Source organism: Acinonyx jubatus, chromosome B4 (genome assembly GCF_027475565.1).
Source record: "Acinonyx jubatus isolate Ajub_Pintada_27869175 chromosome B4, VMU_Ajub_asm_v1.0, whole genome shotgun sequence".
Taxonomy (NCBI): domain Eukaryota; kingdom Metazoa; phylum Chordata; class Mammalia; order Carnivora; family Felidae; genus Acinonyx; species Acinonyx jubatus.
In genome coordinates this window covers 44,830,419-44,857,707 of record NC_069387.1, presented here as the reverse complement: position 1 = coordinate 44,857,707, position 27,289 = coordinate 44,830,419, and the positions used below count along the sequence as shown (strand labels likewise).

The window sequence follows — 27,289 nt, the reverse complement described above, 5'->3', positions numbered from 1 at the left end:
CGCAAATACATGCTTACAGGGTACTTAACTGATTAGGCCCACGGAGTTAATTTTTTTTTTTTTTAACGTTTATTTATTATTGAGAGACAGAGAGACAGAGCATGACCAGGGGAGGGGCAGAGAGAGGAGGAGAGACAGAATCCGAAGCAGGCTCCAGGCTCTGAGCTGTCAGCACAGAGCCCGATGTGGGGCTCTAACTCACAAACCGCGAGATCATGACCTGAGCCGAAGTCGGACGCTCAACTGACTGAGCCACCCAGGCGCCCCCCCACGGAGTTAACTTTAATGGCTGAGATTATTAGCGTGATAAAATGACCTGCCATCTTTTGGGGATGAGGCAGATTTTCCTTTCATAGCTAATAAGGATCTCAACTCTGCTGTCCACAAAAATGAATTTCTCTCTTCTCTGTCACAGAACACGATCACAATAAGCAACTACTTAAAACGGTTGCATTTCGAAGTTTCATGCATTTTCTTCTCAATGCCATTTTCTCCCTTTACTTAAAAGCTTATTAAGGTTTAACAATACCTAAGGATGATGAAGACCGTGTACTGAAAAATCCTATTTCCTGAGTCCATTTCCTGTCTTACAAATTTCAAAACAGAAACAGGCGTTGGCCAGTAGTCTGGTCACCTGCAGGCTTTCTTTGATGTCTTGGGCTTCAAGGATCAGCCTATGGGTGTGAGCTCGGGGCAAGCCTTAGGAAGTCTGGGTGGACTATGAGAGGAAGAATTTTCATGCCAAGGGTAAAAGAGGAACTGATGTAATGTCCTGGAGAGATTTCACTCTCCGTTCCTGCCCAGATCTTTGGGAACAATGAAGGAGGGAGACAGTGCTCTGGATAATCCAACTCAGATTGTACTTTTGACTCTGGGTCCAGGCAGGAACAGGACTTGGAGGAGCTTGATTTATTTATTTCTCTGCAGACACCACTCAAAGAGGAAGTACTTGATGAAGTTGATAACATTAATGGTAGAGAACTGGATCCAAGGGTATTTAATTCCAGGCTCCTGGTGGTCTGGGCACAACCACTGTCAAGGCCGAAAGTCCTGCAATAAGACCTTCCAAGCTTTGTTTCAGTTTGCAAAGCATGCGCCCACGTATGGAGTAGGCTATGACGCTCCTACCCTGCCGCCTGCTGCCCCTGTTATTACAAGTTGGCAGCAGGGGATGGAAACTTCTGAGACCAGAGCCGGCAGGCAGAGAAGCTCCGGACACAGGAAATGCACTGAGCGGACAGTGGGTGCATTAAATCCCCCAGATGTAGGAGTCTTCTGTCTAAAACAAGAAGATTTTTTTGGTCTGGCCTTGATGTCTGGGTTTGTTCTTGGTGAACTGCCCAGCTGGAGAGCTGGGAAATTATCCACATTGCCCTCGGTCTGAAGGTCTTGATACGGGAGGGAAATGCGCAAGAAAGCCACACATAATTAGTCAGTGTGGGCATGGAGGGAAGGGGGCAGGGACGACCAAGGACTGGTAGGGAACCCATCCTGGTTGAAAGTGTTTTCTAATCCCAAACCTTTCTCTTTGCAGACCTCTTTTAGGTACAAATAATCCCAAACAGCCCAAATAAATTAAGACTTTAAATGTGACGAGCACAAAAAAGGTCTGATTTCTTTTGTCTTCTTTTCTTGTACTCATTAGAAAAGTTTGTCTATTTAAAATTCATCAAAATTTGACCCAATTTAAACATGTTATAAATAATGAATAACTAGTAAACTCAAACCAACAAAAACTGCCTTTGGTTAAAAGTCATGGGCTTTGCGGCGCCTGGGTGGCTCAGTCGGTTAAGCGTCCGACTTCGGCTCAGGTCATAATCTCACGGTTCGTGAGTTTGAGCCCCATGTCGGGCTCTGGGCTAACAGCTTGGAGACTGGAGCCTGTTTCGGATTCTGTGGCTCCCTCTCTCTCTGCCCCTGCTCTGCTCACACTCTGTCTCTCAAAAAAGTGAATAAACATTAAAAAAAAGTCATGGGCTTTAAGTAGGAAATTTCCAGGGTAGAGCAAAGGCTGGAGCTTGTATCTCACACACCAGGATGACATTTCCACCACTATGCTTTCCCAAGGCCATGGGCAGCGATGATAAGAGAAGCTAGTCAGTGAGATGCAAATCAACAGGCCCAGCAGGTGACTTACTCAATTGGCCTCAGTCCACTGTGTTCCACATTCTGAAAGGAACCACTTCCCAGCATGACTTTGTAAAAGATTAGTGGGAACCACAAATGATACGAAGAGCTATAGAGATTAAATGCTCTTGGTCTTCAGGTGCAATTCAAAATAGATTTCCTACACATGCTTAGGGTCTGTCACCCCTTGCTATGGGTTGAACTGTGCTGCCTGCCTCTTCTCCCATACCCTTCAATTCATATATTGAAGTCCCAACCCCTATGCCTCAGAATGTGACCTTATTTAGAAATAGGGTCGTTGCAGATGTCATCACTTAAGATAAAGTCATATTAGAATGGGGGGTTCTCTAATACAATATGACTGGTGCACTTATGAAAAGGAGAATTTGGACACATAGACAGGCACAGATTACATGAACGGAGGGGGACGGTTTTGCCACACAGCGATTACAAACTATGCATTGAACCACATAACCTTCTGTGATGCCAACCGTATTTCAAGTAGAGTCTTGGATGCAAAGAGTAAGGAAAAGTGGTCCTTGCTCTCAAGGATATAATAGTCTAATGGAGAAAAGAGACACATAAAAAAACACAAGCAAAGGCTATGGGTGCTGAATTATGAGTCAATGTGCACAGGGCGCATGCCAGGTGATGATGAAGGCAGAGATCTACCAGTCAAGGAATACCCAAGGTGGCCAGCAGACCACCAGAAGCTAAGAGAGAGGCACAGAACAGCCTCTCCCTCCCAGCCCTCAGAAGGAACCGATCCTGACCTCACCTTGATCTTGGACTTCTAGCCTCCAGAACTGTGAGACAATAAATCCGTTGTTTAAGCCACCCAATTTGTGGTACTTTGTTATGGTGGACCTAGCATACTAACACATCGCCCCCCACCCTGCCACCACCACCGGCCCCTTCCTTTTCCAAGAGGTCCCACTGAGATATTCCACTGACTTCCACCTGCCCATTTCAGTCTATGCACCTCGCAAGTTGCAACTGTCACTAAAGGGCCTGAGAAGAAAACCAGAAGTTTGGAGCGTATGATGCACAGATGCGTGAGGTCGTAAACAATGAATCCTACGTGAGCTCCCAGAAAACTCAAGGCAGGTGAACTGCAGGACTCTGAGGTTTCATCTTTATTGGCTGTGGGCAGGACAGCCTCCAAACAGGCTAGCCTCTGCCAGTGGCTCAGCACAGACGGCACAGAGCCAGTCTGCCAGCCTCAGTCTCAGTAAAGCCACACAAAAGAAGTGAATGAAGAAACCAGCGGGGTCAGGTTTCAAATGAGCCAATTAGACATGTGGGGGTAAACCCTGTGAATCATTTATAGGGAGGGGGTCAGGGTGGCACAGAGATAAGTCAGAGTGCTGGAGAGGGGAAAGAGCAAGATAACAGAGGGCTTCCTGCTCTGGAGGTGAACCCCAACCGCCCCAGTCCCCTTATCTCAAAGCGCTCAGAGAGCACTTCCCCAGGGCTAAGAGGAAGTTTCTTGAAAACTTCCCGGGTACCTGGGGAGAGTTAGTCATGCATATTACGGATCTCTTGCACTCAAGTTTCTGGTTTAATAGAGCCAGCTAGCCCCTGGCTACGGGCAGCCTCCACCTGACTGGAGGACGCCAGAGGAGGTGGGGAAGGTGAGCGGGCCCTCTCTGAAGGCGACTGATGGTCTAGACAGATGAAGAGGCTCTGTGCACCACGTCAGGGTTCCACACTCTCCCGTCACAATCAAATGTTCCATCAGAGGACAAGGGTCAGAGGGTAAAAGGTCACACTGCCCCAGCCTCTGAAACATAGGAAGCAAAGCAGGACAAAGGGGCCCTAGACAGGGGGAGGAGGAGTTAAGAGAAGAGTGGGAATGAGGAGGCCAAGGGCAAAAGTGTTCCCTGGTGTCCCGGGGGGACAACAGGAAGTCAAGATTTGCTGGTCTTCCTCTGGGGGGACCTCACTGTCTCCAGCCAGACCCAAGAATCACAGAATTGAAAGGGGCACAAGAGGTTAACCTTGCGGTGCTTAACTGTGAGAGAAGACAGCTGGAAGGGTCCCAACGGGGTCACGGAGGACCGAGCCTGTGCCTGCTACAGTGAGGTAACAAAATATGAGCACCACTCATTTTCAAAACAGGCTGTGCCCTGAGAGCAACTGGGGTTGGTGTTTGAAATGTATTTTCCCATAGAATGTAACGCAGGGGGCCTGGTGTGCCTGTGAAGGAATTCTGTTATCAGGGCGTGGGGAGGCAGCAAGGCCCTCCCTGTGTCCGGGATGCACAAACCCGGTGTCCACACACAGTGTGTTTAGTCACAATAACTGAAATGATTAGGACGGCTGGGATTGGAGGTAAGAGAAACAAAAACCCCGACCATTGCACAGCAATGTGAACATGCTTACACTACCCGACTGTATGCAAAATGGTTTAGAATGGCTTAAAAATGGCTACGATGAGGGGCTCCTGGGTGGATCAGTCGGTTAAGCAGCCCATTTCGGCTCAGGTCATCATCATCTCGCAGCCCGTGGGTTCGAGCCCCGCGTCGGGCTCCGTGCTGACAGCTCGGAGCCTGCTTCTGTTTCCGTGTCTCACTCTCTCTCTCCCCCTCCCCCATTCATGCTCTGTCTCTCACTGCCTTTCAAAAATGAGTAAATGCCAAAAAAATTTTTTAAAAATGGCTAAGATGATGTTATGCATATTTAATCACAATGAAACGTTTTTTAGGTGGAAGAAAAACCCCCAACCCAAAAGTGGTAAGAAATATCCAATAATGGTAATGAGTAACATTTACTGAGTGACAGCTCTTGTTCTAAGGGCATGTGCCACACTAACTTGATTCTTTTCTTAGATCAATCATATCCAACGGGTATTGCCATTATCCTCCTTTTACAGCTGGAAACGGAGAGACAAGGAAGTTAAGCAACTTGCTTAAACTCACACAGCCGTACACAGGGGAGCTGGGATCTGAACCCAGATGGTCGGGATCCAGAGCCTGTGGGCACACACACACCAACCCCATTGTGCTCTCTGGCTCCGGTAAGCATTACAGGATTAACACAGATGTCAAACCCTAGCCAATGGCCTCCCTGACACCTTAATCTCATCAACACGGTTCCAGTAAGACTAGAGAATCAGGGAAGTTTTTACAGCAACCAGTAAGAGGATGGCTGGATCAGCTAAAAACTTTATCTACCCGGGTGCCTATTCAGCAGCTATCCTGAGGGGCCAGCTCCAAGGGAGCCAAAGGGCTGGTTCCCAAGGGGGTGATAGCCAGCGCTCCTGCTCTCAGAAGCCAGTGTCTGACTCCGAGCCCACACTTCTCCCAGGCTGGGGATTTTCTTCATGCCAAGTCCATTTGTTCTGAGGCGGTCAACGATCTCTAGTGGGTTAAGGCAGTCCGAATTAGCGTGAGTTTTTAGTATGGTGAGTTGCAGACATACAGCGGTATCTCAAAAGTTATCTCTGACGGTTTTGTTTGTTTGTTTCGATTTTCAAGTGCGGTGAGGCAGAAAAACTGTAAGCAGGCTTGCCGGGCACCTGCCATCCTGTACCCCAGTCAGGGGTCCTGGTCTCCCCAGTTCTTCTCATTGCCCCATCTTTGGTCCTGTTTCCAGGAATTAATGTGCACAAGACACATTAACAAAAATGTTATTTGGTTAGCTCATTCATGCTGCAATGGAATGAACACAGGCATCAGAGCGAAGCAGACCCAGGGCACTCGGTAAGTGTGTAATCTGGGGGCTCTTGGCCTCTATTTCCTCATCCATCAGGTGGGGATAACATTACCTTCCTTATAGGGTAGTTGCGAAGAAGAAATGGTTTAGACACGTAAGAGCTTAGAACAGGGCTGGGCACACAGCAAAGACCCAATAAACGTTAGCTGTTATTTTGTCACTATGAAGCAGATTCACAGACCTCATCTTCTTTAATGATCTCATTAGAATTGTGTAAGATTTTCTTCCTCCAGAGCAGTGTTTGGGCACTCGGATTTGGTAGTAGAGAGGGGGGGGTGGGGTGAAGCAAAACATTTCTTGCCATAAAGCAATCACATAAATGAAAATCTGTGGGCTATCCCGGAACGCATGCCACCCCCCTCACTCCCCACGGAAAAATGACTTCTCTCTGTTCTCTGGGCCGTCACCGTGTGCTGGTTGTACGGAGAATCGAGGTCAACTGTTGTGACACGGGAACGTTCTCACCACTTACGATGTCCGTGTCCACCTGGTGACCAAGGGCTGCTCCAGAGCAAAACTTGTGTCTTAAAAGTGTGTCCACTGTTGCAGAAACAATCACAGCCCTGCGTGTGTGAATATTTTCAAATTAAAGTGATTAGGGGCACCTGCGTAGCTCGGTCGGTTAAGCATCTGACTTCAGCTCAGGTCATGATCTCATGGTCCGTGAGTTCGAGCCCCGCGTCAGGCTCCGTGCTGTCAGTTCAGAGCCTGGAGCCTGCTTGGAATTCTGCGTCTCCCTCTCTCTCTGCTCCTCCCCCACTCACCCTCTATGTGTCTCTCTCTCTCCAAAATGAATAAGGACTTAAAAAAATTAAAATTAAAGTGATTGAAAATCACCTCCCACTCCCTTAGATGGGGCAGAGGAGAGGGTGGGACTACAGAGCTGAAAGGGTGAGAGGATGCCCAGAGGGGTCACCGGATGACGGCACATGATAAACACAAATCTTGTTCCTTGTCCCTACAGACTTGTGCAGAGCCAGTCCTACAGGGGTGACTCTGCAGAGCCAGAAGCACATTTCATATTGCTCCCTGAGCTTTCAGGGAATCACGATTCAAGCAGTTTTACCACCAAAGGCCTACCAGCGATCGGATATACGCTTTGGAACAAAGTCTTTCTTTGTAATTACTCCATGGAAGCTAAAAGTAACTGATTTCAGGACCTACGGTGTCAAAAGAAGTTGATATAACTGTGTGTGACCAAATACATTTATTTTATCATCATTTGCCGACTTGACATTTTTGAAGACATTTACCTCCTGGTTTTGGTGAACCAAGAAGCGCTATCGTTTTTCGGTTCGTCTCCTTCCTACGTCACGATCTACCTCACATCTAACTCGTTCATAGCATGCTGATAAAACGAGTCACAACAATCAAAGAAAAGGGATCCGCTGGAATGGAGGCTTTCGTCACGTGATAAAGGAACCGTGCCACTCTTGGTTTGACTACTCAGAGGGGTAATATCATCGGCAGTTCTTGATAAGGTGACACAAGTGAGGACAGATGTGATGTTCAGCTGTTTCTGAGCAACATCATGCAGGACACATTTAGGTTTTTCTGGATTTTAGTTACCCAAGGCCCTGAAGGTAGATCACATGTCTTGGCCATCTTCCTATCGCCCAGGGAGAACCCAGACTTCGGAGGGAATGCAGGAGTTGAGAGTGCAGGAGAGTGGAGACCATTCGGGGTAATCCCTGTCCTCCAGCTGGGGAAACTGAGGGCCAGAGAAGAGTAACTCAGCCCTTAAGCTTTGGCAGAATAGAGGATTAGAGCCTGCTCTCCCGACTCCAGAATCCCGCCCTTTCAAAAATGTCATCTAAGCTGACCATGCGTGCTGGCTTGTCTGGGGTGGTCCTGGCTCATGCCCATTGCCCAGCATACTTGCTGGGAGTCCTGTTTCACTGTCACCGTGGCTCACTAGGGGCGAGAAATTCTAATGTATAATGCTGCGTTCTCGTAAGCACGCAGGGGAAGAGAGTGGCAATCCTGGCTCTCTAGACCTAGGAGGACGTCAGGAGTCTGCTCTGACCAACTGGACACAGTATCATGGCCCACCTCTCCCCTCAGGGTCTGGAGGGGAGCCTCTGAGCCCTAACACCAACCTCCTAGCTTCTGGCACCGCCACATGGCTGCCCAGTGTGATTTCAATGTCACGTACTCAGATGGGGGACCTATGGGGGAAGGGTTGCGAGATTCACCAAGATCTGTGTGGCAAGATCAGTTTCCATTGTGCAGCGATGGATGTCTGAGTTGGTAAAGTAGGTGGGAGGGATGAGGCGAAGTCACGGGGGGTGAATGGAACGCTGTCTTTGCGCCTCCCTGTGCCAGGCCGTTGAGGGGCCGATCGATTCTCCTCCGCAATGTCCCTGTTGTCCTTCCATTCTGTCATATTATCTCTGTGTCACGTCAACAGCAACGTACTTTTCCAAAGGACTGTATCCCCAATTATGGGGAACAGATCGTTGGGGGTTAGAGTATTTGATATGTATAATTTCACTCTAGAGCCTCTTCTTTCAGGACCAGAGCTTTCTGTGTGCTAACAGATGTCTGTATTAGTGTTTTACCATTCACAAGCAAGCATAACAGTATTCATTCTAGAGATCACTCATGTTGAGCTGGATGTGTTCTTCTTTTTGGTGGAGAAAAGGGAAAGAGGCGGGAGGCGTTCAGAGATAGGGAACTTGTACCAGTCCATTCCCCTCTCTAGAGGGTCCCCTTGTTACCAGTGGCAGTCTGGGGACAGGCAGCCTCTTCACATCACCTCCATGCCTTGTAGAGCGCTTCTCATTTGACACCATTTGACAAAGACCTAAACCGCCCTTCTCGTGCGTCCACCTGTTCACCTGAGAGAACGCGCCCTGCGTCTGAACAGGCCTGTGCCCTCAGGTGTTGTTTGCTGGCTGAGAGCTTTAAGGAATGGTCTCTGAGAACACACTACTTTTAAGAGCTGAGACAGAGCTCATCACCGGTCTGAAGGGTGATGAAGCCCTCGACCTTGGTCTCATTAACTCCATTCTTTTACCCACTGAGTCGTCACGACCACCATCCGAACACTCGAGAGCACAGCTCCTTACAGCGTATGCAGTGGTGCGTCTGTATTTACTTAGCCTGACAGCAGCTCTGAGAGGCAGTGAGCCCAGCTTTCTCTATTGATCAGCCCCGGCAAATGAGAACAACGACACGCTAACTTCTGAGTCAAATCAGACCAAGGGGAAGGGAGGAAGGAGAGACCATTAAGCCTCCAATCACATCTGGGAATAAAAAGAGGAACAGGAATTCCAAATGGGTTTTTTTTTTAAAGAGGGGGAGGGGAAAAAAAGCCCATCCCTCACCTTTGTATCTGAAGAGGCAAGCTAGGTAATACGGTTCTTGCCTTAATGTCAAGCTTCAGTAAACCCACCTCCTCCTCTGGAATCGCTGCTGGCAATGACGAAAGCCGGAAATGTACAAGGCAGGAAGTGCAAAAGGACGGAGAACCCGAATTGTTGGGGGTTGGGGAGGGCGGCGGCTAAATGAAGCCAGAGTAGAGCAGGAGGAAGAAAGGACGAGAGAGAAACAGGCAGGGAGCAGGCAAGCAACGCTCATTTACTCTCCATCAGGAAAGCAAGGGGCCCTGCTGTGAAGCGCTTGGCTCCAGGAAGCGATGGCGGTCACCCGGAGTCAGGCTGTCTTTTGTGAAGTGTTAATTAAGAAAACAAATAACTTCTCATTTTTTGCTTTGCCAACAACAAAACAAAACTATTAGCCCTGCTCTTGAAGATGCCCACTCGATTTAAGGAAATACCCCCGAGGCACCAGGGGTTCAGGCCCCTAGTAAATCAGGTCCTAAGAGAAAGCACAAGTTTAAAAGTGTTACTTTGGGTCCCCACGTCTGTTGTCTAACTGATTCGTGGAGGGAAGAACATGGACATAACGTTCCTCAGAGGCACGAGGCATCGCTGTTCAACGGAATAGGGCACAAAGTAAGATTTTAATAACGGGTTTCTGCACCCAAACACCTGCTTTAGAACAAGGTCCGGGGCCCCAGGTCAATTCTGGCCTTTTTTTCTGTTTTCTACTGACGATTTTGTGACCACTGGGGCTTACTGGAGAAGTGGAGCACTGGGTACATCTGAAGTAGGCACTTAGGCTGAGCACACCGCAAGGAACCACCTTTGGTGCACGAAGGTGGAACCCCTGGTCCATCAGAGTTCACAGGGTTGGAGTCCCCCAACTCTTAGTACCCTCTACTCACAAATTTTCAAAGACCCCCTTATGCTCCTTCATTAAAGTCCTTTACACTCAGGGTCCGATATAACCTCCTTGGACTAACTCTGCCAAAGGAAAGTGTTGATTATTGTTGAAACAGGGTGATGGCTCACAGGGGTTTATTTGCTTTATTTTCTCTATTTGGGAGAAATCTCTACTGTCTGATATTTTCTAGAACAAAAGGCTGGTGTGTGTGTGGGGGGGAAGATAAGCTCTATAACCCAAGTCATCTGATGGCTCTTTGTTCCAGGGGCTCACTCCACCCTACCTCTTCTGCCTAGAGGGTTCCCCACTTTATCCTTGCTTATCAGAATTCTGCTGCACCATCAAGGAAGCCTCCAGAAGCACCTGCTTTATGAGGCTGCCCCTGATGCTTGCGCCTGGATGTAATTTCCCCTCCCTGTCTCTCTTCATGGTGCCCACTATTACAGCTGTGCTTTGATATACATGGATCTATGCATCTCATTTCTTTATGAATTGTGGAGAACCACAATTCCGTCCTATTCACCTTGGCATCAATACATGTTTGTTCAATGACGAACCAATCACGTGAATAGGAACAACACATCCAATAAACGATGAAACCTTTTGGATTGTCTAACCCTGATGAAAGGAAAGAAAAGGTTCCTCTGGTACCTTCTTCATGGTTCTGATGCAGTAGGACTTCTGGCTGTGTGTGTATAGAGTTTCCGGGGTGGAAGAAGGGTGAAAAAAGAATCCGAGGTTTCCTCTGCTTCAGAATATGCTGAAGGAGTTCATAGAGCACATCACCTGGGAAGAAAACGGAAAGAGAACTAGAGCAAAGGGAATATTTTAGTTAACACACTGGGCTTCGACTCTATGGGTGGCAATGACGTAATGGTCGGCCAGATGTGCATGGAGCACACAGGGGAAACTCCTAAGGTTGGAGCCATGGGATCGTTGTTTTAATTGGACTTTTTAAATTATGAAAGGAATATACAAAAAATGCTTAAAAAATGCTGAAAACGAGAGAACGGGAAGCACCTATAATCCCATCGTGCAGAGAAAGGAGTCCTGTTACCACTATCTATGGTTTTATAGTGAGAATCAGGCTTGTACTAGGGTTTTGTATGTCTCTTTTTCTCTCCACATTATTGAATGGCTCCACTAGCTGCAAAATGACAGCCCATCGCAGGAAGGCACCGGACTTTGTTGGGCATTTCAACGATTCCAATTTGTTGCTATCATTCTTGTGAAAAATATTTTCCTATCAATCTTTGCTTGCATTTCTGATTAACCAAAGAAGAATGATGAAGTCATTAAGTATGAAAATTTTTGATGCTCCACTGGCAATTCATAGAGAGCTTCTGACAGGAAAAAAACAAAACAAAACAAAAGCCTTTCAAACCCATCCCAACCCCAGGCAGGAAGAGAATGCGTATGAAAAACGCACAACTCCAGTCAGAGGGGCTAACTATTAAAGATACCCTATAAAGAACTGGCACATTCTGGGATGCTCCCCTCCTTTAAAAATACACACAGGCATCGCTCCAAGGTTCTACAGGCCTCTAGAAGATCATCTCTAGATGTCAGCCCCTCGCAGAGGATGGTGGGGGCTGGTCTGAACTAGGTGCCTCTGTTCTGATATATTTGGTATTTAAAATGTCCACTGAGTAGTTAATTAGCAAAACAAAACCTCCCCCAAAACCTGTCATGGTCTTGTCCCACCTCTTTGGCTTAGATTCAAGTTCAAAAATGCAGGTGGGTGCTCAAAACCCCTTAGGGGTGGGTGATGAATCTTTAAAATACCACAGGCTTCTGACTGTCCCCCTACGCCCTTCCAAATACAGATATGCAGGCAGTCAACAATTGCACCAGACAATGGGCTTTTGTCTCTAATTTTAGCCATTTTTAACAGATACTTTAATGAACCACTTGATTTAACTGCATATTTTGGGCTATTGCTGAATTATTTTTTTCTTTTAAACTCTGTCTGAACCCAAGAAACGCTCCATATTAGTTTCTTTCTTTCTGCAAACCCTTTGTACCAAATAAAGTTCAAGATCGCTGTGTTCTAAGGGACTCCTGAGGTGCCTTTGTGTCTTTGCTTTGATTCTGTTCCTTCCTCTACCTTTGAGTGTTGGTTGTCATTAACATTATTACTTAGTGACACTATTTACTATTACGATGAAATAAAGCACAAGCCTTTAAAGAGCTGAAGACAAGCATGTCACTTGGGAATTTCCTTTTGATGACATGGGTGAGAAGATGCAGAGGTGTCGTGGGCCAGACTTTTACAAATGTTCCGTGTCAGGTAGAACCGTGGTGCACACGACTGTGTTTTCTGAGCTCAGGAGGCCTGGAGCCCATCTAATCTGAACCTAGTAGTCATGGTAATGTCGTCTCTGATGCGATGAGAATATAGAGCCTGAAATACGGTCCTATTTTAATGATTCATATTTTAATCGCGTACAAAAATAAGTCCCTAATCAACACTTTGTTTCTTTGGGTTTACTGTAATGTCTTCCTGAACTTTTCTTAATTTACACGGCCTCACACCCGCTGGGTTTTATCCTGTGGGTTTCAGCAATGCTTTATTTCGGTAGTACGCAGAAGAGAAAACGAACACACTGAAAAATGTGTTCCTGATGATTACTATTACTAAAAAAAATGGTCAGTAATTAGTGTATCCATTTTGGAAGAGGAGGCCAGGAAATATAAATTTAGTGTCTGTGAGGGTGTTCAACTTTGTTCGTTCAGAGAGGCAGGCTGATGTGGCGGGGAAGGCACGGACGTGCAGATGCGGCCGCCTGGGCTTGCGTCCCAGCCCCTCTGCACCAGGTGACCTTGAGCAAGTCCCTGAACTTCCCTGTAAGATGCAAACAGCATCTGCCTTGGAAGTCTGCTGGGACGGTTCAAGGAGGGAGCAGGTGAGGTACGTGTGTTCATGCTGGCCCCTCCTCGGGAGTGCCTCCCAGGGCTGCAGATGTCCCGCTGTGAGGTGGTTAAAGACTCTTCTGCTGGGAGGTGGTCAAAGCCAGGGCAGGTCACTTCTTTTTGTGTTTCCACTTCTCTATGTACATATAGAAAGTGAGGCAATAAAGCAGAATGGGGAAGAGTCTATGCTCTGGAGTCAGACTGGTGCCTTGGGCATGCTCTTCACTCTCTCTAGTTCTCAGTTTCCTGGTCTTTAAAATGGTCACGTTAATAACTGCCTCATAGAATCAGTGTGAGGACTGGATGAGGTGATCCCTGTGAAAAGCACATCACGGCGACCAGCAAATAGTAATAACTCAGCAAACACTAGCTGGTTTTGTGACCACCACTGTCCTCACCACCATCGTTGTCATTATTGATATTATTAAAGTGGCACAGGGCAGACCTGCGGACCCTTGAGGCAGTCTCACGGGGAGAACAAAGAAGGGGTGTGTGGGTCATGGTCATTGTTATGTTCTCCCTCCAGAAAAGAAAAAGGTTAAGGGAGGCCATTCACCCATACTGGCTTCTCCAACACCTCCCCCTGGCCCGGTGGGCAGCCCCACGGAAGGACTGACAGGTTCTCTGCCCTAGACCTGTTCAGCCTTCTGTGCTGGCTCTCTTCTGTCTCTCATCCCACAGCTGGCAAAGGGAGCCAGGCAGAGAAGGTTCCTATCTGTGCAAAAGAAAGCAGGGGAGGGGTGAATCGAGTGGAACTCTGCCAGTTCCTTACCTAAACCATAAGCCCGTTATGAGAACCAGTAAGGTAACATTTGTAAGTGCCACCTGGGACGGCTGACTAATGGGTGCGAAAATTTAACTCTAAGACCATAGAGTACGGCCATAGATGGAACAGTCCATTCACAGACATGTTTCCTCAGCAACCAGGGGCTCGGTCGGGGAATGTGGCTGGCTTAGCACAAATGCATCACTACTACGGGGGAAAAACCAACTTACTGTGCATGCCCTGTGTATGCGTGGTTGGCAGTAACAGCGTGTGCCCGATAACAGCTTGCAATCTTAGAAAGGATTCTAGAGGTTACTTCGATCGACTCAAACTTGTGTTCAGTAGAAGTCCCCTGCCTCCCCTTCCCCTGCCAAGAAGTAGCTTTGGCTGAGCACTTCCAGTGATGGGCAGCTGGCCACTAACATAAGCAAACCATTTTTGGACAGCTCGAGTTGATAGGAAGTTCTTCTGTTAAGTTGGAACCTGGCCTCCCCTGCAATCTCGTGGACCTCGGTTCCTAGTTTTGGCTCTGGAACAACACAGAACATGTGTCTCGTCTACAACAGCTTTCCAAATAAATAAAGGCGGCCTCCCATCCTATCCCATCTCCCCTACCTCCTATTCCCTTCGACACCCAGCCTGTTCTCTTGCTACACTCTTAAAATATTCACATACACAGAAGATCATATCTAAAAAGTAATACTAACAAAAAGATCTCTGGATTAAAAAAAGACATTTAAAAATAAGTTATACTTGGGGCACCTGGGTGGCTCAGTCGGTTAAGTGTCCGACTTTGGCTCAGGTCATGATCTCACAGTTTATGGGTTCGAGCCTCATGTTGGGCTCTGGGCTGACAGCCCAGATCCTGGAGCTTGCTTCAAATTCTGTGTCTCCCTCTCTCTCTGCCCACCCCCCATTTTGTCTCTCTGTCTCTTAAAAATAAATAAACATTAAAAATTAAAAAAAATATATATGTTATATTTATTTGCCTGCTGAAAATAAAGAGCATGAGCCATAGCACTGTATATTTAACTTAGCTAATGACCACTGGCTTGAATTCAAAAGCACCTGTCAAAAAATTCTTGGCCCATTTAATTCGTGATAAATCTTCTCTGTCTCCCCAGAAAAGAAATACCCGGTACCGACTGTAAAAGGTGCTGTTATCGTACTAAACAATGGAACCAAGGCTATTGTTTAAGGGGCAGTAGCTCTGGTTGGTTTCTCTATGTATCTTCGTGCATACATACATAGTTCATGGACGCACATGTATGTGCAAAGTAGAGTTGCCAAGAAGCTAGTTGAGCTTCAAGGCTTTCTCCTGCATAGGCTCCCGGGAGGAGCCCTAGGCCTACTTGTGTCCCCCAGATTATAAGCTTCAGGCCCCATAAGACCTAGATGTACTCCTGGGTACACGCACACATGTGATGCGTGTTGTACTTGCATGCACACACACACACAGCGCATATGCACACATACGTATACAGCACAGAAACCCACACGCTCCACATACATATAATTTTGCACCGGTGGTCTTGATGGTGAAAAGCCAGGCATCTACTTTGAGAATAAATTCTTTTTTAGTATTTAGTGTTTATAGTATTTATAAATAGTATTTATTTACACAGGATTAGTATAAGGTATGCAGTATGCAGTATATATACAGTAATAGTACTTATAAATACAATTTATACTAAATTGTATTTAGTACAGTACAAATTTTATATGTAATTTGTTTCAAACGGGTAAGTAGAGAGTAAACAAACCTGCTACAAGTTGCCTTCTCAACGTAACTCCTGTCTGAAGGCTGAGAACATACAAATGCTATTTGGGGGGCTAAAGTCATCTATGTTTCCTTCCTATTAGAGGGAAGAGCTTGGGCTCTGGATCAAAGAAGTCCCAAGTTCAAACCCTGGTTCCTCTACTTGTCAGCTGCATGCCCCCGGGCAAATATCTTTTCTCAGTGAGGCTTAACTCATGGCTTATTTAACCTTCTTTTGTCTCAAGTGAGAACAATGCCACAGACTTGGCTGGGCTGCTAGGAAGACAGGTGAGATGATGTGGACAGGCAGCAGCCCTGTGTCTGCGATAATGTGGGCCCAAGAGGTGGCACCCCTTGTGATTGTGAGAATTAGTAACAGACGTGTCTCAAAAAATCTGGAAACTATTTGCTTTGCTTCAACAGTTGTGTATTTAAAGTGCATATACAATGCACGAAGTCACATTTGTATGTATCGAGTATGTCTTTTTCCAGTTGACATCACGTCACATAGACATTTCTAGTTCAGTCTCTCTCTCTAGTACACAGTTGTATCTTCAGCCTCTTTCTATGGGATTCTTCCTTTAGCATTTGAGCAGTGTCAGGTTTTCCTGTTTTCTACACACACACATGCACACGCACACACACAAGCACACGCACACACCCCTCGTCCTCATCTTCCCCTCCAACTACTGCTGTTTTTCTGGTTGCATCACAGCCAAGCTTGTCTGGACTGACCAGCTCTGCTATCGCCACGACTCTCCCCTTCGACTGCTGACCTCGTCAGGGGAGGATGGTCGGTACCTGGAGACTCTGACTTTCAGCAACATTCAGCAGCAGCACTCACTACCTGCCTCCTTCTAGAACATTCCATGGCTTCAGACGTTCCCCTCCTGGATTTTTTTCCTACCTCTCTGCGCTTCCTCCTCCAACCCTGCACTATTAAGGCTCCCCAGGCTCACACGAGTCTTTCTCCCCAGGAATCTCATCTCCTCCCATGGCCTCAATCAGCCTGTCTATGCTAAATCTACTCCAGCCAGGAATTTCTTCTCAACTCCAGAACCTTCCGCCATCTCCTAGATACTTCCTCTTGCGTGACATATGGACACCACACACTTAATGTGTCCAGGGTAAGTCTTTACGACCCACATGGTGTTTCCTAGTCCAGCGAATGCCCAGTTGATCAGGCCAGAAACCTGGGAGTCATGCTTAATTAACTCCTCTCCTTCTCTCATCCAGCATCAGTCACCAAGACTTTCAGACTCTACCTTCTAAATAGCCCTGGCATCATCCCCTGCTGGTTCTGTCCTACTTCAAGTTACCACCTTTGCTCCTGGATGCCAGCCAAGCCAACCGCCCCACATCCATTCCTCACACTTTGTACCTTTGCACTCGTCCCAGTCTCTGCTTTAAACGCAGAATGGCTTCTACCTGTCTTTAAAACAACCTTTAGAACCACGAACATGATCTGCAAGGCCCTATAATCTACTGAAGAAATAACAAGTGACTCAATGAATAGTCGTAGAGTCACAGTACATTCCTTTATATTTACATTCTCCAAGTTTATGTAGCAAGTCCCATACTGTGGGTGGCTTGGGCATTTCCAGTTTTTATACTTATAAACAGGATTGCTAAGGGTATCTTTTCTTTCCCCCCACTGGACTGCATCCTTGGGATATTTTCTTTCTTTCTTTTTTTTTTTTTGAGAAGAGAGAAAGAGAGAGAGTGTGAGTAGGGAAAGGGCAGAGAGAGAGAGACAGAGAGGGAGACGCAGAATCTGAAGCAGGCTCCAAGCTCTGAGCTGTCAGCACAGAGCCCGACACAGGGCTCAAACTCAAAACCATGAGATCATGACCCAAGTCGAAGTCTGATGATGCCCAACTGACTAAGGAGCCCCTGGGATATTTTCTCAAAATAGTATCATCAGTAAAAGGGTTTTGATCACTCTTTTTTCCCCCCACTTTTTATTTAAATCCAAGTCAGTTAACATATAGTATAATAATGATTTCAGGAATAGAACTTGGTGATTCATCACTTACATTATAACATCCAGTGCTCATCCCAAAAAGTACCCTCCTTAATGCCCATCACCCGTTTAGCCCATCCCCCCCCCTCCACCCAATACTCCATCAGTAACCCTCAGTTTGTTCTCTGTATTTAAGAGTCTTTTGGGGCACCTGGGTGGCTCAGTCAGTTAAGAGTCCGACTTTGGCTCAGGTCATGATCTTGTGGTTCATGAGTCTGAGCCCAGCATAAGGCTCTGTGCTGACAGCTCAGAGCCTGGAGCCTGCTTCAGATTCTGTCTCCCTCACTCTCTGCCCCTCCCCTGCTCATGATCTGTCTCTCTCAAAAATAAAAATAAACATTAAAAAAAAAGTCTCTTATGGTTTGCCTCCCTCTCTGTTTTTATCTTATTTTTTTCTTCCCTTCTCTTATGTTCATCTGTTTTGTTTCTTAAATTCCACAGATGAGTGAAATCATATGATATTTGTCTTCCTCTGACTGACTTATTTTGAGTTTTGGTCACTCTTAAAGTTCTTAGACACTACTTGTTCTCCAGAAGGCTGGGACCCTCGCACGGTGTCACCTACTGTGCTACCCACAGCCCGTCCCCCCGGGGCTTTGCATCACTTAACTTCTCAAGTTCGGTAGATTTAAAGCAGAATTTTAACATTCTTAAAATGTGCACTTTTCAGGGGATGATTTACTATGTACATATCCTCATGTGAAGATTATCTGAAGTAACACATTCTTAAATTTGCAAACTGTTCTCTTTTCTCTTTCTCTTCTGTTTTTATTCAGAGATTTTGGTTTCCTTTTGACCAATTCTTAAAACACAAAGGGAGCAAGGCTGGGAGGGATGCTTTTCAGATTTGTCATCAAATTCTCTCGGCTGGGTCCTCTCGGCCTCCGACAGATGTTCAGGATGAAGTCCACGGCCTCAGTTCATTTGGTCTTGGTGTGTGTTCAGCAGTGAGAACGCCAAGGCTGGTACTGGCCTATTGAGGTCCCACTGGAGGCCACGATAGGCCCCTCCCATCAGGGCACAGCTTTGCTTTTGAACTCTGTTCGACCTTATTTTCTGAAAATTCCATTTAGGCTGATTAAAGTACAGGCCTTTGTATTTAGTACAGAGTGATTTCTGTAACCATAACCATAACCATAAGCTAGTCTTTTACTTAGGAACCAATATTTGAGAGTTAGTTTGGTATCTGTGTCTCAAGACACAGAGATCCTGAGAAAAAGGGTGCAGGTTGTGGGAAAACGTGAACACTGCATTTAAGGCAAGAATAAATCAGTTAGAAAAGAGATATAGGGAGACAACTGCCTTTAGCGGATGCAGAACACAGAGGGGTATTACAGATAAACCAAAAACTAAGCGTGTGAGAAAATACGAATACCGTAAAACGAGTAGGTGCTTTGTTACAGGACGTGTGGTCTGTTTTACAGGTGATAATGCCATGCTGTCTGGCACAGGGATCGGTCATCACTACCACTTTACAAATGGGACAAGGGAAGAGCTAAGAAATTAAAAGACTTTTCTGTAACTGGCTTCTTAACCACTTCTCTGATGTATAGATGCTTTTTTTTCCCCTGCTCTGTTCACAGACACAAGGAGTATAGCCAACTCTCGGTGTCTCAGTCAAGGGTCATGCTTCCTGCAACTCCCACACTTCGGGACCATAATTCCCCTCCGTGACCAATACCCTCAGTTTCTGCAACTTGATTCTAAAATAGCCAGCTGACCCAACCATTCAACCCAGCAAATGCACCTACGGTTGCTTAACAGAAATGAATAAGCAAGTCAGTCCGAGGAGGAACGTTATGAAGATACAGATCAGTATTTTTCGTTTAACCTTGAAAGGGAATTTTACTATATTTGGAGGTCACAAGCGAAGCGTATTTCCCCAAACAAAGGTTCTGGTGCATTGGAGAGGGAAGAAATAATTTGCCACATCACATTCTGGTACACTGGAAGACTAATTTGCTTTGTAAATCCACCACACGTTTTTTTGCTGAATTGAATTGAAGGAGCTTTGAAAAGATGCTTATTTTCCATTTTTTAGCATCAGTAGAGAGTCTAACATGAATTGAACTGAAAATATCTTGTGGCTTTCGTGGCTGTTGTTCTTATAAATAATGTGTACATAAATCTATTCCATCTTGATGTCTAATGGTGGATAACTCTAAAAGAGTTAATATCAGTGTTAACTTCTCCGTTCCTTATTCTCAAGTCTCAAAGAGGTCAAATAGTCAAATATCCCTCTGAATTTAAATCATCCCAGACCACTTAAGGCAGTTACTATCTAGTAGCTCAAAGAGTAGGTAAAATTATCCCGTACAGGTAAAATTTTTATAAAGTTAAGATTCCTCTGCATTTTTTCCTTAGCTTTGCAAATGTTATAGATTCACATCTTGTGTCCCCTAACTGGGAGAATATTCCAAAGAAAATATCCCATGCATCTTCAGCCTTACAATCTTCTGTTTGGAGATAATATGTTATTTAAAGCACATTCTAAATGTTCCCTGCTTTGTTCTAGAGGTTGAACATGGAGAACTCTTGTCCTGGAAATGGACAAGACAGGTGTAGTTTGTGACACGGGCCAAAGAATGTAGAGTTCAGAGAGGCTACCATATTTTGACCTACGATATATTAATATTTCAGGTCATTAAAATTCATTGGACACTGTTCCCTCCTCTCTACATTTGAAATGGGTTGTGTTGGGGAATGTTATGTCCATATACAGACAGCATAATTCTGGGTGAGGCCAGGCAGGAAATAAGGTTGGGAGGAAGCTATAAACATCCAATTCACGGTGACGGGGCAACCAGATACTTTTGCTTATTCCAGTGGCTCCATGACTAGTGAGAAGCTGCTGCTGATTCATCTGAGGCAGCAAAAAACATTCAAAGAAAGACAGAAAAAAACTGACCGAAGTATAAGTTTTACAAGACATATAGGTTGAAGGGGATCAAAGTATTTATTCATTGCCTGTAGGGTAGGAGGTTGTACTATGTCATAGAAGCTTAATATTGTTTCCTGGTTGAGGTTGGGCCTAACTGTTAAGAGCTGAAGGGAGCTTTGGATCCATATGGTAGAAATCCCATTTTACGGATGAGGAAAATAGGAGCCAAAGAAGTACTGTGACCTGTGGACGAGCCACGTATAGAACGTGGGCCTCCAGACATCTACTATATCAAACGCTAAACCAGAAAGCCCACGTCAGAAGCAGCAGTGGCAAATGCTACATGGGAGCACTGAAGAAGATTTTCTATTTACACCTTGTCCCTACCCGAGGAGAATCTGAGTAGGTAGATCATGCCTCACTACCCTGCTACGCAGCCACTCCACGCGAACGTCTCCTGAACTCTTTCGCAGCTCGTTTCCAAACCCTCTGACCATACCCCTCTTTTTGTGGTCAGTTTTCTTGCAGCCCCTCCTGGCAGGTATCACCTTGAAATTCTGTCCACGGCTTCCTGGTCGATGCCTTAATTAAATTACCTGCAATATATATTTCTCTTTACCCCCAGCTCAACACAACAGGGGTAATGCTCACGTCTACTATTCCCAGCTCTGGCCTGGCTCCGGTCTCAGATTTCCAGCAGCAGAACAGGACGTATCTTTTTGGATACCGTGGCCTTGCCGGGCCAAAATGAATCTTACTGCTTCCTGCAGATGAGCTCCTCTTCTTAGCTAACCATTCCGTGCCTGAAGTACTATTATTTTATTCTCATCGATCTAGTTCTGGATTTCAATGTCTCCAATTAGGACTGTAGCTATAGCATCCTAACTGGTTTTCCTGTTTTTAGTGACCAAATGAGTCTACCCTATGCACTGACAGCCAAGGTCTGCTCCAAAGGGAGGGCTCCAATTCTGTTATTCTCCTGATCAAAACTCGTCAGTGGTTTCCCACGCCCTGCCAAATAAAATCCGAGCTTCTTAACGCGGGCTTTAAGGGACTCATGTGTTGGGTCATCATTTGATCAATATTGAGTGCCAACTGGATGCTGCAGTAGGTCAGCTTAACAAGACACAACCCTTACCCAAATGAACTCCCTCCTCTAGTAGAGGGATGCAGAACAGAAAGCAATCCTATAAAACATGGTGTGTGTGTGTGTGTGTGTGTGTGTGTGTGTGTGTGTGTCAGGAGCCATGACAGAAATAGGGTATGCTCTGCGACATAAGAGGAACAGCACCTAGCCCAGACCGAGGTGGGAAGAGGTGGAGGAAAGGAAGGCAGGCAGGGCACAATCAGGGAAGCAGGGATGTGAAGCAGGGAAAGCTTTCCCGGAGAAGGTCAGCAGAACTTCTAATAGGAAAAGGCATTCGGCCAAGTGGGGAAGGGGTGATGAATGACGATGAACACTGTTTCAGGCAGGATGGAATCCTGATGTCCATGGATGATGTCCATGGAATCAGGATGTCTGAACCCCATCGGCACATGAACTGGCCTATGGCTCCTCAACACCTTTCCTTACCTCTACCTTAGGTTCCTTTCCAAGCTTTCAAAGTCCCGGCTCCATTACCATACCCTTGAGCTTGCATCTGACAATCCAGCCAGAAATTGCCTCTGCGATGCCTGAACCTCCTTAGCCCGCACTTCTGTAACTCTAGCATGGAGTTGCTCAGAGAATACGCATGGAATGAATTTCTACTGCCACCTAACTGGGGTCTAAGCACCTCAGGCCCAGTGAGTGCACTGGCTTTATCCGGTCTCCTACCTCCCGCCTCTTGCGTTCATCAGATGGGCTACTTCACGTCATCCAGATACATTAAGATAGTGCTGCCCCAGTTACCTGGAATGTTCTTCTCTCCCCACCTTCTCCGTTCTATCCATCCTTCGTGTTCCAAATCAACTCGCTTCCTTCTCTCCTAAGCCCCATCCTGCTCTGCCCTTTCCTTTACTCCAGCTTCCTTTTGCCTCTAGGTTCAATGCAATCCTATCCAGCAGGACAGTGGGAGCCTGTCGATATTCCACATGGCCCACTCTGGCAAAGACCTGACAAAATGGCAGGGGACTACTGGTAGGCTTTTGCCTATCTTGGCTTCCAGTTCTGAGGAGAGAGAACCCATTTTCTAAGTAAAGCGGAGAGAGATCTCTAGGGAGAAAAAGAAATCAGCAACGAAAAGGAGTACCTGAGATATGATGGTTGGGGGGGATTTACAGACTCAGGGAGTCTTAGCCCCAGCTAAGGGCTAAGTCAAATCCAGTCAAAACATATCACTGTGTGTTCCCTCATTTGCCTGACACGAGTGGTTTTTCTGGAACACACTAAAGAGTTAAAAGTTCTTTTCCTCCAGAGAGGTAGCTTTGCTTCTTTGAGTATACCTTTGAGGTTCCACTGGAACAGAAAAGGTAAGTATTTTTGCATTAAAGGGGACTATTTAGGGGTGCCTGGGTGGCTCAGTCGATTGGGCATCCGACCTCGGCTCCGGTCATGATCTCGTGGTCCGTGGGTTCAAGCCCTGCGTTGGGTTCTGTGCTGACGGCTCAGAGCCTAGAGCCTGCTTCAGATTCTGTGTCCCCCACCCGCCTCCCCACTCCTCCCCCGCTCACACTCTGTCTCTCTCTCTCTCTCTCAAAAATAAATAAATATTAAGAAAAAGGGGACTATTTAGTTTCCTTTTAGGCTAGCTTTATTTATTTATATAGTTGTTTTAGTTTTCTTACCCTGAGACTACAGAAAGAATCAATGATTTGAGATGAAACGTGTCAGGTATGGCTGGGTCCATTCCTTTATAAAACGTTAAAAATGATCTGTTTTTCAGAGATATGAACTTTCGAGTTTCAATACCTTCTATACTTCTCAGGGAAACTTCCCTTTATCATTTCCTCATATAAACGGTTTGCAGCGATTGGGAAAAGCGGGGGAGATACTGTTCTATATCCTTACCTCACGCCCTGTGATGGGGATGTTTCCTCACAACAGCTAGTTTACTAACTTCTGGCAGGCCTCCAGGAGTAAATAAGGGTTAAATGTCGCTGGAACTATGCCAAGACCTTACACAGGATCTCTGCCCTTTGTCAGGACAAAGAGAGTCTCCACCAGACAAAGTATATCAAAGTTGGCCACAAAGAGGCTCGAGACAAGGAGCGCCTGTTGGTACCTGAATAACTAGCCCCTCAAAAGGCATAAACCTGAGACCAAAGTTCCCCATTTCACATACGGGGTTCCCAAATAACTATCTCCTAAGTATCCATAAAGTTTAAGAAGTGAAATTAGAAAGTTCATTTGAAGTCTCACACCTATGTCAGAAATACATTTTGTAGGTACAAACGCTCTTTGCTGAATCAAATCTTCCCATGCGGTCTTCGGAGCCCTTATGTTGACAAAACTGCCCGGTGAGAGGAGCCTGGGAAATCTTCCACTTGCCTTTTTCAGGATTTCTATAAGTTACAGGATGCCATACTTCAAAAAATTCATTACTCCTGGGGCACCAGGGTGGCTCAGTCGGTTAAGCGTCCGACTCTCGATTTCAAGCTCAGGTCACGATCTCACGGTTTGTGGGTTCGAGCCCCGCATCGGGCTCTGAGCTGACAGTGCAGAGCCCGCTTGAGATTCTCTCTCTCTGCCCCTCCCTTGCTCGCGTTCGCGTGCACTCTCTCTCTGTCCCTCTCTCAAGATAAAGAAATAAGCTTAAAAAAAAAAATCAGTACTTCCCAAGGAAATCACCCAAAGCCCTTTATTTCTACACTTGCCGTGGCTCCTAGGACCTCCACCTCTTCCCATCCTTATCTTCTGTTTCCCTCACGTCTTCTTCCCTTTCTACTCCATCTACCTGAGCAAGGGCTCACACCCCTTCTTCCTGTGTCTTTGGTTTTAACTGAGCAGTTCACCACCTACACTCACTCTCAAGCACCACTTTCAAAAGTTTCCAGAATGAGGAGCAAGGCAGAGTCAAAGGGCCGCAATGCATTTTCTCCTTGATTTGGTGGCACAACTAGACCCCTTAAGCTCCTTAAGGACCCTGTGGGTCCTTCTCCCGACCTTCAAAGTTTCCCCTCGATCTGGAAATTCTTCCTCTTTTCCCCTCCAATGGACTTAGTCAGCAAAATCTTTCCTCTATGAAGCTAGGTCACGGTCTTTGTGCTCACGGTGACCTACCGAGGGGATTTCTTGGGCGTGATGGGTGGTGGCAAAGACCAAGCAATGACTAACAGATTTTCCAAGCTGAACACGTGTCAGGAGTCCAGACTCTCACCTGAATGAGGAGATCGATAGCGAAAGTCCTCTTTGGTCAGCAGCAGGAGCGCTTTGCCGTTCATTTCAAACGTGTTGCTGTCAATTGGCCTTAAAGAAAATTCGTTTTCAGCCCACTTGAGCCACTGGGCTACGTCATCCCTGCTCCAGTAAATTGGCTGCAAGCCTGTTGGAGAGAGAGCAAGGCAGAAAGAGAGAGAGAGAGAGAGAGAGAGGAAAAAAAAAGGTCTTGTCAGTTAGACAGTTGGAATAAAGGAAAAAGCTTTCTGAATGGTTAATAAAATGGAGTCTCCAGGTCTGAAGAGCTCTTATGTTCAACTCTGAATCCCAAGGCAAAGCTCAAGTTTGTAAGTGCCCAAGTGTGGTATCGGATGAACTATTTATTCAGAGGCAACATGAGAAGAACGATCCTTTTTTAGTCTTTGATGGACCCTAGGCCTTGCTGGCCTGCCCTTCCCTGCCCAGCTCCAGGGGCTGCCTTGATTCAGGTATGCCCCAAAGCTGAAGCTCCACGGTGGCCTGAAACACCCAAGGAACTCAGAGTCATGACAAATGTCAATGTGCTTCGGAGGGGACCTTAGAATCAGAGCTGATCTGATTGCCACCCAGTGTCCTTTTTTTTTTTTTTATTAAAAAAAATTTTTTTTTAACGTTTATTTATTTTTGAGACAGAGAGAGACAGAGCGTGAGCCGGGGAGGGGCAGAGAGAGAGGGAGACACAGAATCAGAAACAGGCTCCAGGCTCTGAGCTGTCAGCACAGAGCCCGACGCGGGGCTCGAACTCACGGACCGCGAGATCATGACCTGAGCCTAAGTTGGATGCTTAACCGACTGAGCCACCCAGGCGCCCCCTCAGTGTCCTTTTGAAGTGAGAATGTTCCAGAGTCGGGCCTGACCTTTGAGAGCTGCCAAATAATAAAGTGTTCCCTGAAATTTCTTCCAGGAAGAGCAATTCACTCAGCCTCTGGGAAACTATCAGGCTAGCCTCTGGGAATGAGAGGGCAAAGCAAGGATAAAAGGTCTTTTGCCTTTTTATTCTACTTTTTGATGTTAGAACTTTCTGCCGGGGGTGGTATTGGACTCTGAGTGGGACCAGAAGTGGGCCAAAGGGAGGGCTGTAGCTTAGGTAGAGAGGAGAACTCAGGCTGGGCTTTTCTGGAAGTCTGACTGTGAATCTATATTTTTATTTTATTTTGCTGTTGTGGGAAATCTTTGGTATATCATTCAAGTGGTTTAGAACAGTGGTTCTCAAAATGTGATCTGGGGACCCCTCAGGGTTCGCAAGCACTTTTCAGAGTGTCAATGAAGTCAAACCCCTTTTCATAGCAATATTAAGAGGTTATCTACCTTTTTCAGCCTCATTCATTCATGAGTAGACAGTGGGATTTTCTAGAAGCTACACACGTGTGATATTGCAGCAGACGTGAGAATCCAGCCATCTTCTATGAAGCCAGACATTAGAGACTTGCAAAAATGTAAAACAATGCCACTTCTCTCACTACTTTCTGGAAGATATATTCATAAATATAAATTTATGCTAACATAAGCTTAGCTTATTACTTTTCAGTAAGTGTTTTTGAAATTCTCAGTTTTAGTTTCCAATATGGTAAATATAGACAGGATCCACATGAGCGAAGCTCTTTGGGGTCTTCAATAATTCTTAAAAACTGAAAGCAGTCCTGAGACCAAAATGAGAACTGAGGGGTTGGAAGGAGCTACGTGCCCAACAGAGCTTCATTCTCCAAAACTGCACCGTGTGAATTAATGGTTCAAATACAATGGAGTCAGGGTTTGCCAAGAAGAGCTTCAGTTTCTCCAGGAAGTTACTTAAACTTCCTAAGGAGACGCCATGAGTGTGCTCTAAAAGTGCCCTTCAGTTTGATCCTAGAAAGAGTCACCTTTTCATCCTTCAATCAAGCATAACAAAGAACTGTCTGGTCTACTTGTGTATGCTGTTTCTCCTGCCTCGTGGACCAGGGAAGGAATAGCTCAGTTCCCTTGGAGAAGGTCCAGAGCCTCTGGGCATGACTATTGGCTCCGTCTTCCAGGTGGCTCCTTTGCAAAGTCTAGTTCTGAAGAATGGTAGCTGGCTTCCTTGAACTCTGGGGAAGTCCTTTCTCAAGCAGTCTCTCGTGTAGGACACCAAGAAAGAAGTACAGGCATTGGCAGAATTAGAGATGGGCGTCCAAGAGCTTTTTTTCCCTTGGGTTTTAAGTTTTACAATTTTACGTGGCAAAAGAAAGTGGCATCATGAAATCATAATGTGTAGTATGGGCCGCCTGGGTGGCTCAGTCGGTGAAGAGTCCAACTTCGGCCCAGGTCATGATCTCCCGGCTGGTGGGTTCGAGCCCTGCGTCGGGCTCTGTGCTGACAGCTCAGAGCCTGGAGCCTGCTTCCGATTCTGTGTCTCCCTCTCTTGCTCTGCCCCTCCCCTGTTCATGCTGTCTCTCTCTCAAGAATAAAATAAATAAATAAATAAATAAATAAATAAGTAAGTAAGTAAATAAATAAAGTGTAGTATGCTACTGCTCTATGATCCTGAGAATAAAACACAGCCACTAAAGAATTTAAGGTTT

The 27,289-nt window shown here is 46.1% G+C and overlaps 1 protein-coding gene across 3 annotated transcripts in view; it reads right to left on the bottom strand.

Annotated features, from left to right (window-relative positions):
* Positions 1-27,289, bottom strand: part of ETV6 (ETS variant transcription factor 6) — a 252,747-nt gene that overhangs the window by 28,938 nt on the left and 196,520 nt on the right. For all 3 annotated transcript variants that reach the window (XM_027035574.2, XM_027035575.2, XM_053225833.1), the window contains 2 exons: positions 24,715-24,879; positions 10,726-10,860 (listed from right to left, as the gene is read on the bottom strand). In XM_027035574.2, coding sequence (XP_026891375.1) covers positions 10,726-10,860; positions 24,715-24,879 — 300 coding nt within the window. The remainder of the gene's footprint in view (positions 1-10,725; positions 10,861-24,714; positions 24,880-27,289) is intronic.